The sequence below is a fragment of the Bombus fervidus genome, chromosome 19, assembly GCF_041682495.2.
Source record: "Bombus fervidus isolate BK054 chromosome 19, iyBomFerv1, whole genome shotgun sequence".
Taxonomy (NCBI): Eukaryota; Metazoa; Arthropoda; class Insecta; order Hymenoptera; family Apidae; genus Bombus; species Bombus fervidus.
Window position 1 is genome coordinate 2,861,189 of NC_091535.2, and position 15,071 is coordinate 2,876,259.

The 15,071-nt window shown below is 36.1% G+C and overlaps 1 protein-coding gene across 2 annotated transcripts; it reads left to right on the forward strand.

Annotated features, from left to right (window-relative positions):
- The first annotated feature begins 3,437 nt into the window (after positions 1–3,437).
- On the forward strand, positions 3,438–14,749 carry Ir8a (Ionotropic receptor 8a). Of its 2 annotated transcripts, none has more exons than XM_072021375.1 (16): positions 3,438–3,811; positions 4,885–5,037; positions 5,563–5,766; positions 5,853–6,019; positions 6,312–6,506; positions 6,578–6,745; positions 6,816–7,007; positions 7,087–7,308; positions 7,547–7,646; positions 8,022–8,199; positions 8,386–8,569; positions 8,650–8,771; positions 13,067–13,214; positions 13,288–13,457; positions 13,761–13,882; positions 14,114–14,749. In XM_072021375.1, the coding sequence occupies exons 1-16, from the start codon at positions 3,727–3,729 to the stop codon at positions 14,386–14,388; spliced, it is 2,685 nt and encodes an 894-aa protein (XP_071877476.1). In that variant the 5' UTR covers positions 3,438–3,726; the 3' UTR covers positions 14,389–14,749. The 2 variants fall into 2 exon arrangements, with proteins under 2 accessions (XP_071877476.1, XP_071877477.1); XM_072021376.1 differs by lacking the exon at positions 3,438–3,811 and adding an exon at positions 4,460–4,665.
- The last annotated feature ends 322 nt before the right edge of the window (positions 14,750–15,071 follow it).

Sequence of the window (15,071 nt, forward strand, 5' to 3'; positions counted from 1 at the left end):
GAAAGCAGGCGTAATTCGTGGGTACAGTTATGACGGTTCAAATTAAACATCTTGATCTAACTTCTTTCCTGTTTGGTCGTACAACTTTCTGTGAAGAAAGTTTCTTCTGCACTTAAGTATATTTTATAGTACAACGAATCAAATAATAAAGAAAATAGTAATAATATAATTTGATAGTAACGAATGATGATCATCATGAAATATGTACAACTTTCTATGTTTGACGACAAACTCTAACGTTTATTTACATGGAACGATGATATCGTTTCCTGTTTTATCTGCCCTTCTCATCAGATTTCTCAGTTGGTTGTATTAATTTTAATTTACGTAGCTATACAAATCTCGCATTCCATTGTGCAAGCTAGTATATAAGATAATAAGATACGCCAATTCATAAAGTCCAAAGGGACACATTGAACGGTAATCAGAATTACGTTTTAATATATGTATTGTGTGTATATGAAGCGACATCTAACAACGATATGTGCACAACTGCGACAAGAGAGTTCAGCCATTAAACGCGATGTGGCGCTTTCTTCTTCTTTTAATCCATAATACGTAATAAACAAACTTTCAGGGAAAAGAATTAATGTATGTATATAATATATTCTTAATTACCAGAAAACATTCTTCTATAGCTTCGAATATGCCTAATTGCTTATTGTATTCTAACAATAAAAAAATGATTATTAAAACTCTTAGTTGCTTGAAATTCAACAGCCTTTTTGTTATAATTTCTATGACAAATTTTATCATTTTGTAAAATTCAATTGAATAATAAATTTGTAAGGAAATAGATTGTCAGTTTTATTTCTATTTCAGAATTTTTAAAAAAATCTTTATACCATAAGATTAAACCTCCACTTTCTAAAGGCTATGGAAAGAAAAATGGAAACGATGAGAAACAATAGGCCGCAGGGGCAGGTTCTTTGAGATTGCGTTCGCATAAACGACATCTGAAATATATTTAAAAATAGTGCGAGACTATTGAAGCATTTCGCCCCAGCTGGCCTCTCGCCTCAGTCAGGGAACATCTGCGGAGCAATCTCGATCCTTGCGTCATTATTCTTTGTGACCGCGCACCATCGATTCACAGGTTTCCTCAACCATGGAAATTAATCAACCTTAGACCATGATCAGAACTGATAGATAATGGGAAAACGTGACGTTCGTCGTGGCAAGATTCACCGATCGAGGAACTCGATTCTATCATCTGCTCCATTTTCTTTTTTTTTTTTTTCTTCATTCTCATCTTCCTTCTCTTCTTCATTTCTTTCTTTCTTTTTTCCCTTCTTTTGGATCGGCGATTCAATCGAAGAATTGTTCGATGAAGCGATTTGTCGGCACGCGGTTAAAGGGAACTTTATCGTTCAGCGGTCGTGAAAATAGCGAGACGGGAATGTTCGCCGATCGAATTTCGCTAATCCAGGTGCTGAGAAACGAGGTAGTGTATGCACGCGATACAATCAATTATCGATTAGGAAACTGCACTTTTCAACGTAAACGATTCCTGATTGTGAGCTTTTCCTACATAAATGTTACTGGACGAAGCAACTGTTACGTGCACGGTGAATCAATAATATGCGTATCGATCATTTATTCTCTATTCTCCTATTCTAAAAACGGTTCACGTGCACGGAAACCAAACCTTTCTGCGGCCAACGAATGTACTCGGTGCTTTTAATGCATGTTGATTCTATCATTCCATAATTATACGCTGTTTTATACACAAAATAACTTTGTACATTTGCCTTGAATTTATTAGGTTAGCAACTAAGTGATTGTGGGTTTTGTCAATACCATCTAATGACAAAATCTGCAATCACTTAGTTGCCAACCTAATATTTATCCTTTCAATGCAGTCTTTGACGTAGAATATTGTACACCAAAACGTTCTATAATTTTATTTGCTTATTTAAGTACTATTTATTCAATTACAATTTTTGAATTTCCATCGATAGGTTAATTCGAATCACAAGTAAAAATTCATTCCTTGGAATTATTTTTAAAGAGATATTTCGTCCTAAATATCTCAAAAATCACCTAATTACATCCTCTAATTCATCCTTTTCCCCGTCCATTAAGTAGCAATAAGTTTCAAAATCGGATTTCTCCAATAACCATACTAAGAAATATTAGGTTAGCAACTAAGTGATTGTGGGTTTTGTCAACACAACCTAATGACAAAATCTGCAATCACTTAGTTGCCAACCTAATATTTATCCTTTCAATGCAATCTTTGACGTAGAATATTGTACACTAAAACGTTCTATAATTTTATTTGCTTATTTAAGTACTATTTATTCAATTACAATTTTTGAATTTCCATCGATAGGTTACTTCGAATCACAAGTAAAAATTCATTCCTTGGAATTATTTTTAAAGAGCTATTTCGTCCTAAATATCTCAAAAATCACCTAATTACATCCTCTAATTCATCCTTTTCCCCGTCCATTAAGTAGCAATAAGTTTCAAAATCGGATTTCTCCAATAACCATACCGAAAGAAATATTAGGTTAGCAACTAAGTGATTGCGGGTTTTGTCAATACCATCTAATGACAAAATCTGCAATCACTTAGTTGCCAACCTAATATTTATCCTTTCAATGCAGCCTTGACGTAGAATATTGTACACTAAAACGTTCTATAATTTTATTTGCTTATTTAAGTACTATTTATTCAATTACAATTTTTGAATTTCCATCGATAGGTTAATTCGAATCACAAGTAAAAATTCATTCCTTGGAATTATTTTTAAAGAGATATTTCGTCCTAAATATCTCAAAAATCACCTAATTACATCCTCTAATTTATCCTTTTCCCCGTCCATTAAGTAGCAATAAGTTTCAAAATCGGATTTCTCCAATAACCATACCGAAAGAAATATTAGGTTAGCAACTAAGTGATTGCGGGTTTTGTCAATACCATCCAATGACAAAATCTGCTATCACTTAGTTGCCAACCTAATATTTATCCTTTCAATGCAGTCTTTGACGTAGAATATTGTACACTAAAACGTTCTATAATTTTATTTGCTTATTTAAGTACTATTTATTCAATTACAATTTTTAAATTTCCATCGATAGGTTAATTCGAATCACAAGTAAAAATTCATTCCTTGGAATCATTTTTGAAGAGACACTTCGTCCTAAATATCTCAAAAATCACCTAATTACATCCTCTAATTTATCCTTTTCCCCGTCCATTAAGTAGCAATAAGTTTCAAAATCGGATTTCTCCAATAACCATACCGAAAGAAATATTAGGTTAGCAACTAAGTGATTGCGGATTTTGTCATTAGGTGGTATTGACAAAACCGCAATCACTTAGTTGCCAACCTAATACATCTGCCAAATATTCTCCAAGAATTTAACTAAAGAAAAGAATATTGTAAAATAACCTAATTGTCGAGTAACATTCAACGTCATGCATCGATCGCCAATGTTCAGGTTAGTAATCCTTGGCAATCGTCAACTTGAGCGATAAATCGATGGCTAAGGTGGAAGAAACGAGTGTCAGGATATAACATCGTGTTTCCACGTAACGAAAGTGGATTTACGGAAAACAAGGATCACAGTTTGATAGTCGACGGTGTAATATTCATAAGCGGGTGTCGTAAAGAGCGAGCGCAGGCGTCGTTGTCGTCGTCCACGGTATCCTCCTGTTTGCCTAGGCGGAAGACAACGGTTGTTCGTTCATCCGGCACCGAGTCGGTTCTCCTGAGCCATGTCGACCACTGTGGTAGCAGCGAGTGTGTTCCTGCTTGCCTCGTTCCTCGGTCCTACCATCTCTCTAACACCTATGAACATGTGTAAGTTTTGTCTACGATGGCTTTGGATAATTTTCTTTGCAATTTTCTAATGGATTGAAAGGTTCGAACGACGTATGGGTTTCGTGGAGTTGTTTTGGAAGAAAATTCACAAGTTTATTCGAAATGTCATTTTTTAGAAGGAATATCAGATGAAACTCTTTTACTTTTGTTTTACAGAGCTTTAGAAATTGATAGTAGATGATTTGAAACTGTTTTGACTTTTTTTTATTATTACTATTCTTTAGTCGTTTTCATTTCCTTAAAACAATATTCTCAAATGCTATAGTTCGTTACTTTTTAGTGAAATGCCAATTCTGCACAGTGTTATTCATAATTATTCTGCTAGAGTTAATTATTGTCAAACGCAATGTTATGAAATATTGGTGAAAATTAAACACATCGGCTGCACTGGTTAAACATTGATTGGGTCACATGAAACTTTGCTTCGTTCTCGATACATCGATAGTAGTTGTACTATTGTTGAATTATTCACTCGATAAACGTTTGACTAATACCTTCCGTATCTTCTGTGCCAACTTGAACGGTTGGTCCCTGGTCCTTGACATAGAAAGAAGTTCGACGAAAGCTATTACCGATGATTGAGACCGAAAAAGAAACAAAACGACACAGATGGCGATATCGTCGCACGATCGTTGCTTCAGATGACACAAACGCGGTGTATCTTTTCGCTCTTTTTTCCAAATAACGAGGGAAGAAACCGTATTAGCTTAATGACACTTGTCCTACATGAAGAATAGCGACTTATAGCGTAATAGATGATTATTGCACGATTAGATTCTATCTACTGAAACGAAACCATATGAAGCAATATAATAATGAGTATCAATAGCGAGGTAAATATGTCACGTGAAACGATGACATTATAATATGTACTCTTTTAAAAACAGCTCCTTTCCTTGTATATGTAAAAATATATGTAGAATATCTTACTACGAATTAATGTAGCTAATTTAATTTTTTTTTTTTTTTAAATAGCGAATGTGAAAAGTCTTTGAGAGATTTTTTGTTTAAATTAATTTACACTGTAGTGATCTTCTTATTGTTTTGCATAGTGATAGTAATAGAGGAACCAGATAAGGCGATACTAAGCATCCTGAACGATGCTGTACCTCAAGCAGAAAAGAATTTTGGTGAAAACATCATCGCCGTCCATATTTCCACAGTCCAAGTGGATCGTGCCAACGTAGACAGCAGTTTCGAGAGAGGTTAAGAAGCAAAATGTGTCGTGCAGTTTTCATAGCTTTCACGACCACAGTTTCAATCGATAGCGATCTCTGCAAGTTGTAATGAGCGATTTCAAAGCTTAATTGCTAATTTATCGCAAATATTTATATAAGGATTTTAACGAAAATTCTAATTTGCTTAAAAATAGATTTATCTCTTAATATTGCAAACTTAATTGTTCCAGGCATACGATATTTCACGATAAAAATTTCTTATTGTTAGTTTAATTTATGACTAATTTTCACGCAGTTTACAAATAGTTTCTAAAATTCTTCACTCTTCAATGCTCTAAAATTAACAATATTAGACATGTAATACACCAGGATAAAAATTGTTTTCTTGAAAGAAAATAAGAAACAATGGAACATAATTTTATTCGTGACTAATTCTCATACGCTTTGCATCACTTTGATCGATCTATCGATGATAGCTGTGCAACATCGACGAGCTTCTCCGACATGATCGCGCTTCGTTCTTATTTTCGTTTCGTTAAAATCAACTTGCAGTATGTGCTGCCTTATTTAAGGGAATCAGTATCATACTCGACATGACCTGGACTGGTTGGGATCGCCTACGAAACTTGGCCGACGAGAACGGAATAATATACAAACGGGGCGATAGCAATATAAACCCGTACATCCAAGCAATCGACGATCTTTTGATGTTGAAAAACGCCACGGACGTGGGCCTGATCTTCGAAGATGAAAGGGGTACCTTCATATCAAGCTTCGATCGTTCATTCCGCGGTTTTCAACTCGTGTCAGATGTTTGAAAATTGATTCATACTCCTTTGCAGAGTTAAATCAGAGTCTCTACTATTTAATCGGGAATTCGATCATAAGGCTGGTGGTGATCGACGAGTTCACGGAGAAAACAGTGTCAAAGATTAGGAGCATGAGACCATCGCCATCTTATTACGCGATCTACGCGAGCACAGCCAAGATGGAGGATTTCTTCAGAACGGTGATTCCTAGAAAATCTTTTAACCTGTTAATCGGAGAAAGCGCGCTAACCTGTCTATTGAATTTTTAGTACTTTTAATTCGATTTACTAATTCTATTTAATGATCGCTCATTTTCCTTTAGTTGTTTTATTTTTCGTGTACTTGTAAGGATTAAAACCAAGCTACTTAAGATCAATTTAAAATCGAATTAAGATTTTAAAAACTGATTAGACAAGGAATGAGCTGGTTAACAGGTTGAACAATTAAGTATAAAAACTTAGCTTGTGAACTTACTTTAGTTATAAAATTTAGGCCGTGCAAGGAGGACTGGTTACAAGAAATGGAATATGGAACTTGGTGTTCACTGACAATAATTACGAGACCTTTAAATATATCAACAGAGAATACCAGTTGGATGTTTCAATTACTGTTCTATCGATGAAGAAGGATATTTGCTGCAGACTAATCAGCGAATCAGCAGCTTGCAGTTGTCCCCCTGATGTTCAAGTATCTAGAAATTTGTTATCGTGTATAATATTTCTCGATTCAGACGATTCACGTCTTCCCATGTTTTGTAGATATTTTCACATTACTTTAAGAGATTAGTAGGCCTGATAGTGAGTTTAATGAGCGACCTGCAAGCGTCTGGCATCAGCGTGGAACCGAAAACTGGCCAATGCCCTTCGCCAAACACGAGTCAAGCTTCGAATCTCACGTCTGAGGCATTTAACAATAATATACTAGCGGTAAGTTGAATTTCAGTTGTTCGATGATTCTCGGAAGGGACTGAAGCTTGACAGAAAAATGTTGTGATAGAAATTAGGAGGTAATGACACGTTCGAGTACTGGTCAGAGAAAGGAATGATCACTTACAAAGCCGAAATTGAGTTGGAGGTGTTTAATGGGATTTTGGAACCGCTGGCCACTTGGACGAGGCATGGTAAAATCAAAGAAGCTGAAAACAAGATAAAGCCTGCTAGAAGATTCTTCCGAATCGGAACTGCTCCTGTAATTGACACCCATTATGATGTTTGCATCACGATAATTTTGACAACGTTAATTAATGCAAGTATTAAAATTGCATTAGTCAGTGCCTTGGACCGTTCCCAGATTGGATCCAGTAACTGGAAAGATCATGAAAGATGAGAAAGGAAATGATATATGGGATGGCTATTGCGTGGATTTCATAAAGAAATTATCCGAGGAGATGGAATTCGATTATGATCTTGTTGTACCGCAGGATCATCAATTTGGGAAGAAGTTACCTAATGGACAATGGGATGGCTTGATTGGTGACCTTGCTAAAGGGGTAAGAAGTATGCATTAAGAATGTTAAACTCTGTTGAAGCACTTGTATACTAAACTTAACAGTGCCTGTAATTCTGCAACCACTTAATCTTGTTTGTAGAAAATTTTGTCTGTTTAAACCTTTCTAATGCTACAAACTATGTGGTTCCTCTTGGTGAAACTTGATTTTACTTTTAATTATTGAACAAACTTATTGTTAGAATGTTGTTCTTATTACAGACATTTATTTTGTTTCCCAGGAAACAGATATGGTAGTTGCAGCATTGACAATGACTTCAGAACGTGAGGAAGTGATCGATTTTGTCGCCCCATACTTTGAACAGTCTGGCATATTAATTGGTAGAAAGTTTCTATGTAAAATATTAAAAAAAATATTTTTATATTTTACACTCATATTATTATATTACACTATACTATTTTGTGTTATTTATATTTTATATTGTGTTATTTATATCTATTTTTGTGTTTTTTATATTTTACACTCATATTATTATGTTACACTATACTATTTTGTGTTATGTATATACATTATACATAAATATTAGTAGTATACTATACTATAGGTTATACTATAGTATATAATATATAGTATATACAGTATATATACTATACTGTAGTATACTATTACGTTTACTATTATTATACTTAAACTCACATTATTTTTTTAATCTACGTAAATACATTTTATGTTATGTAATAATTTTTCGTTCCAAGTGATGAGGAAACCTGTGCGCAAGCCGTCTCTCTTCAAATTCATGACAGTACTGAAAGTCGAGGTATGGTTAAGCATCGTCGGGGCATTAACGTTAACTGGCATCATGATTTGGATACTCGACAAGTATTCTCCGTACAGTGCCAGAAATAATAAACGACTCTATCCATATCCTTGCCGGTAAGAACTGTACTGCAAGGTTAGTTTGGAAGACTCATTAAGGGACATTTAGATTTAGATTTCGGCAAATTGCCCTTAACGATTCTTATATTTTATGTTGTTATAATACGTTAATACGTCTCGCGAAAATAAAGAAATTATTTCGTGAAAGATAGTGCTTCAATAGGATCAATGTCCTATATTTAGGGAATTCACGTTGAAAGAAAGTTTCTGGTTCGCTTTGACGTCTTTTACACCCCAGGGTGGCGGCGAAGCTCCTAAAGCATTATCGAGCAGAACATTAGTGGCTGCTTATTGGCTTTTTGTGGTCCTAATGCTCGCCACGTTTACCGCTAATTTGGCTGCTTTCCTTACTGTGGAAAGAATGCAGGTGCATAAGTTTTATAAATGAATTTAGAAAATTTCGTTCATGTTTTAGAAGATGATAATTAAATACGCATTTTGTTACAGTCTCCTGTGCAATCGTTGGAACAATTAGCGAGGCAGTCAAGAATCAATTACACCGTGGTGGCTAATTCTGGGGTACATCAGTACTTTATGAATATGAAGAATGCAGAGGATAAGTTGTACACGTGAGTCTGAACTTTGCATCCCTGTGTTGCGAATTTTCAAGTAAATGGCGATAGGTTAGGTTCAATCGATCGGTTGATACAGGGAACCTTGGACGAGATTAACGTTCAAGGTGGAGGTAAATTAAATATATCGAGTAGTAGTATGGTTTGCTTGTTTATTTGCACATTTTAGTATACAGCTAGCAGAAACTTCGTCTCGTTCTTATATATTGACGTCCCTGAGTTTTTCATGGTTTATTGTGGACTCTCGCCGCATATCCTCTGCTATTGTCAGCTGTTTATCTTTCACCTGACCCATCGGGTACTTAAGGTGCTTTTAGCTTCTTAATGAGGTAAGCACCATAAGATTTACAGCTCGGACAGGTAGGCAATTCGGATTTTTCCAAACAAGGTAGATGTATTGTTCGAGTCACAAACGGACGGCCGCTCGAAATCCCGAACATACCGCCTCCTTTGAAAGGTCACGTCAAAAATTTGTCTATAGTGATGAAGCGTGTCATTACGTACATTCAGAAAAGGATTTAGCAGAATGCGATTATGTATAAACTATCTCACCTTTAATTGCTTTATGTATTCTACTGGCTTATTATCGGCTATTGTTGTCTATTTGTGTTCTGTATGTCTCGTGCATATTTACAAGTATCAATTTCAATGTTGATTTTCTTTCAAGCCTAATCCAATATTGCAAGTTGTTTCAAATACTAGTTAGGTTTTATTGTTTTCCCTTGAGATAAAGTACTAAATTGAGTTTTGAAAATCCCAAGTGCAGTCGCTTTAAATTAACCTTCAATTCGATGACTTTCTGTATGTATTTTAAGCAATCCGGTTAGCAGTCATCCTCCTCGTTGCTAATAAATTTACCGCTGGAGTCCACTGTTCAGTAAGTGTCGTTGGGCACCTTGGTTCTGAGCTTTAGTAGTTGTACTGGCTTGGCACGTGTCTCTTAGTGCCAAATTATCCAGGGAAGACGAGATCAAAGGCGTCTTTTCTTCCGTTTCTTCCGATTCTTCCCATTGATTGGAATTTATACCTACTGACGTTTGTAACCATTCTGGTTCACTGTGTCGATATTTATTCGTTGTTGGATCGTTCCTAGGTCTGCTTCTTGATATTGTCGCCACGTTCTGCGTCCGCTGGTTCCGTGTAAAACGGACTACCCTGCTCTGACTCGGGTTTCAGGGGGCTGTTACTCTCTGATTTGGCCAGCATTAATTTTATTTTGTTCCAGTGAAGTGTCACCGTGCTGGAACTGTTCAAGGAATTTCTAGGACTCGTTCTAGTTTCTAATTGCTCGTGCAGGATGACGTAGTTTGTGAAAGGACGTTGAACGTTGAGTCTAACAAGACTCCGCGCTGTTGCATTTTTCCGGTTTGATCACTGATGTTTATAACGTCCGTAGACAAAACGACGTTTGGAAATATCTTAGATGCGTGACCTGCTAGATTAGTTTAAGTTGGCTGCCATGATTTATCTATATCCGAATGCAGGAGAGTGTGGTGCCGTTTACGGCATAACTTGCAACTACCAGATGTACATTCTGCCACAGAAACAGAGATTTTTCTCTCTCACTAGTTTCCATTTCTTAGGTACTGACATAGACAAGAATTTTTTGCGTTTCGTGTTGCGTGAGATCTGTTATAAAAATTGCACGTGATTGGAGGTTTTGGCGTCTGTTTACGCACACCGCCTTGGCACCTGACACGTAAATTATACGGCCGAGTTGTAGGGCGTGATGGTGTCTGATATGTTGAGCCTATAGCTTCTAACGTTGCAGCGATTGTATAAAAAGTCGAACAGCTCTCCGACGCTTGGAAAGGTTGTGTGGTCTGTCCGTGTGATGTGTTCCTTCCATCGTAACTGTGTGTCGTGATCTAGCTTCAATGTAAACAAACATAGTAACACGGTATCCGCGATTGGCTGATCGAGTGATTGCAATGCTTTATAATGTGTTTCTAATTTGTTTAAATGGGATTGTAGACCTTGGTAAGATGGCCGCTGTAAAGGAGAGACGTCGAACAATGCTTTCAAGTGATTGGCTACGATTTTTGCAAATTGATTGTATCTTTTCTCCAAAATTTCCCATGCTACAGGATAATTGATGGCTGTATTTTCTAACGACGCTATGACAATAGCCGCTTCCTGTGTTAGGCAAGAGCGGAGATATATTAATTTCTTACAGTCGTCAATACGTAAATTCTCGTGTACTGTGACGCGAAATTGATCAACGAACCTTGGCCAATCCTCGTAGGAACCCGAAAAAGAAGAGTTGAATTTTAGACAACGAATTTAATGCAACTTCATTATCGATCCATCGTTTAGCGATCTCAAATATATCAGTAGCGCGTGCTATATTTTCCAAGAATTTATATTTTAGAGCAAGGCGTTCATCTTGTGTTTGATCCTCGTCTATCTCGTCTAATTCGCTTTGATTTTTTCTAAACGTAGCATATTCTGTCTCTAAATCGCCCAACTAGTATTGAATGCCTGTTACTGATCTTCCTTCCTCATATTTATCAAGTACCTCTTGAAATGCTTCTAATTGTTCCTTGAATAATTTTCATTCCATTTTCAATTTTCTTATGCGTTCTTCTTGAAGAGTTTCATGCGCGTGAGTTTCCATATGATAACTTTAAGCAGTTTACAAGGGAGAGGTGACTCAACAAACGTATGGCTTACGTTTCGGACGAATTGACGCTTCGTCTGCTGTTCCCCGCTGTGCAGCGAGATATTGGCGGTATACTTCGCGATGAAGGTTATAATATTTCCTTCCCGAAGGTGATACTCGTATTGACTGTGATCGGTGGATTCCGATGGAGAGCTGTCCCGGCTGTTTGTTGACGTACGTCATCGTGCATGGGGATGTTGTGTGCAATGTATTTCGCAATGAAGCTAGTTTCTTCCCAAAGATGGCACTCGCGTTGATGTTATTTGTCTGACGATCTTGTTTTCCTCCGGACTGTTGCTTCGGTTGAGGTTGCGATCGGTTGATATCGCCAACCTTCAATGAAATTAACGCTCAAGATGGAGGTAAATTAACTATATCGAGTATTAGTATGGTTTGCTTGTTTATTTGCACTGTTTAGTATGCACGAAGAGGTTAATGTTCTGATGGCGACGGTTGTACGATCTTCTTCATACAGCCAGTAGAAGCTTCGTCTCGTCTTTATATACTGATTTTCCCCGAGTTTTCCATGGTTTATTGTGGATTTTCGCCAGCTGTTTACTTATGATTTGACCTTCCCAACCTACACGCTGTCTATCGCGCATTTTTCCAAATATCGAGGACCAATATTCAATATTTGAAAAAAGAAGAAGCCTAAAAATTATTTAAGTGGTTAATTATATTTTCGGTAATAAAAGTATAAAAAAATATAGGTAAAGTTGAACATATTAAAGACGACTGAAGATAAATAACACGACTTGAACGTGAAAAATTCATGATGCATTTTAATATTTTTTTACAGTGTGGTATCGTTCGATTATAACTTTATTTAGTCATAACTGATAGTGTAACTTTTTCATGAATTTTAACACCACTAAATTCGTGTATTTTATTACATACTGTACTTTGAAAAAGCAGAAAAAGTGGCGCAATTATTTGTTCTTCACAAAATCTCCCTATTTAGTTGGCTAAGAGTTAAGGTGTTCATAACCTCTTAATGAGGTCCGCATCGTAAGGTTTACAGCTTGGCAAATTGGTAGGCAATTCGGACTTTTCCAAACAAGGTAGATGTTTTATCTAGATCATAAACGGACGGTCACTCGAAATCCTGAACACCCTGGTTACTTAGGTAGACCACACAATCAGCAGATTAATAAATTAATAATACGTACGACTATGCTGAAACAGTATTGTTGTCTGCAATGGCCGAGTGGCTACCATATTACAATATTTATTATTTATGTCATTAATTTTTTTTTATTTTACGATCAACGACCATTTCATGCTTTAGACACTTTGTCCTGAAAAGATTCCATTCCGATGACTTCTTTAGTCACAAATCGGTGAATCGACTGACGACATAAATTTGTACAAATGATACAGACGGTGAGTTCTCGGCCATTGGAAACAATCCTATGACAAAGAATGTTACAAGAAAGATTCTATTAATCTTTAGTGAGGTATCGCGTGATTTAATGTCTGGATCATTGATGTCGAACGAATTAATAACATTTCAAATATTGAAATTTAGAAATTAATATTTATCATTATCTTAAATGTATAGTTCATACGTCCAACGGGTTTCTCTCCCATAAATCTTCTCTAATTTTTTTCAATTTTATTTCACAATTAGGGTATGGAAAGAAATCACGTTAAACAGTACCAGCGACCAAGTAGAGTATCGAGTTTGGGACTATCCTATTAAGGAACAATACGGTCACATATTGCAAGCTATTACGCAGGTCGGTCCTGTTGTAAATTCCAGAGAAGGTTTTCAAAAGGTATGCGTTGACGACCAATTGCACGTGCCAGGCAAATCGGTGAACAAAGCTATCGTCTTTTATGTCGTTTCAGGTGATAGAAAGCGAAAATGCAGAATTCGCTTTCATCCACGATTCATCGGAGATAAAGTATGAAGTAACGAGGAATTGCAACCTGACTGAGGTTGGGGAAGTGTTTGCGGAACAGCCTTATGCAATTGCTGTTCAACAGGGAAGCCATTTGCAAGAGGAAATAAGCAGAAAGTATGTTTTATACCGATGAGTTTGTACTAACCTAACCTGATAAGTTTGTACTAACCTCCCTGATGAGTTTGTACTAAACTAACCTGATGAGTTTGTACTAAACTAACCTGATGAGTTTGTACTAACTTTCCTGATGAGTTTGTACTAACCTAACCTCATAAGTTTGTACTAACCTCCCTGATGAGTTTGTACTAACCTATCCTGATGAGTTTGTACTAGCTTTCCTGATGTATTTGTACTAACCTATCCTGATGAGTTTGTACTAATCTTACCTATCCTAACTAATCCTATTATTTGTTGTAGAATTCTGGATTTGCAAAAGGACAGATACTTTGAAATGTTGTCGTCTAAGTATTGGAATCAATCATTGAAGGCACAGTGTCAGAATTCTGATGACAACGAGGGAATAACATTGGAGAGTTTGGGTGAGTTGTTATTAACTAAAATATTTCAATAATTCAAAATGTTGAATACTTGAAATATGAAGATAGCTTAATATTTTACTAAATAGCAATATCCTGAATAAATAAAACAGAAAAGTTGAATATTTTATATCCAAACTTCAAAGAATTTTATCTAAAAAATATAATAATAGTAATGTAATGTATAATTAAATGTACATGATAATTTAATCAAACAATTCCACGTGTTTTCAGGTGGAGTGTTCATCGCAACTCTTTTTGGTCTCGCTCTAGCGATGATCACGTTAGCAGGAGAAGTGTTTTACTATCGAAAACGAAACACACAAGACAAACAAAAAGATAAAAAGAAAGTGAAAACCATCGACAACGAGAAGCTGATTATGCAGAAGTTGGCCTCGAAATTACAAATGAAACCTGCGCCGACCAATGCGTTTTTCGAGAAAACTATGAATCCTCCCCGCGTGTCTCACATTTCCGTGTACCCTCGCAATTTCACTTTCAAAGAATGAAAAACTTCATAGAGTAAATTAATATGATTTAGAATAGAGCTTGTAACGTAAGGAAATCTTCTTGTACACACGGTCAAATCGTTCTGTACTCGAATGACAATTTGGATTCGATAATAATTTTAATAAGAAACGATGGCAGCGTAAAACGAGAGTGAAAATAAAGTTTCTAGCTAGAAAACATAGTTTTACAAGAACCAGTATCTTTCACTGTTTTGCAATATTTGTCGATTCTTTACGGCTCTCGCGAGGCCCGGAAACAATCGTAAATCGATCGATTGTAAAAGATATTTCACTTTCGTTTTAATTAACTCTGTACTAGCAGCTTGTAGTCACGTGAATAAACAATTAAGAATATTTTTTATATCGTTATGAAATTTTTCATCTTCGAAATTGCCCTTCATGCACCAAGTGCATCAATTACAAGAGAAAGAATCGGCGATTTCCCGGTAAAAATATTCCAATACTTGGGGATGTTTTTCCCAACGATGCCTCTTAGATCGATACCACTTGCAGGTTATTGTCCGTCGCGACATTTTTTACCAACCGCGGTAACGGAATTGCATAAATGAAAGTGAGCATTAGCGATCGGTCGGCTGTGTCGCTTCGATTCGTAACATTCTATCGCTGTGACAGATATATTCCCTGAATTTGTCCACGAGATAAATCTAAACATATTCAATTTA

Bases quoted from the DNA above. Each gene is read 5' to 3' on its own strand.
- Ir8a (XM_072021375.1), top strand. From the start codon at position 3,727: ATGTCGACCACTGTGGTAGCAGCGAGTGTGTTCCTGCTTGCCTCGTTC. The intron at 8,200-8,385 runs GTAAGAACTGTA...TCCTATATTTAG, and splicing joins CTCTATCCATATCCTTGCCG to GGAATTCACGTTGAAAGAAA. The intron at 13,458-13,760 runs GTATGTTTTATA...TATTTGTTGTAG, and splicing joins CAAGAGGAAATAAGCAGAAA to AATTCTGGATTTGCAAAAGG.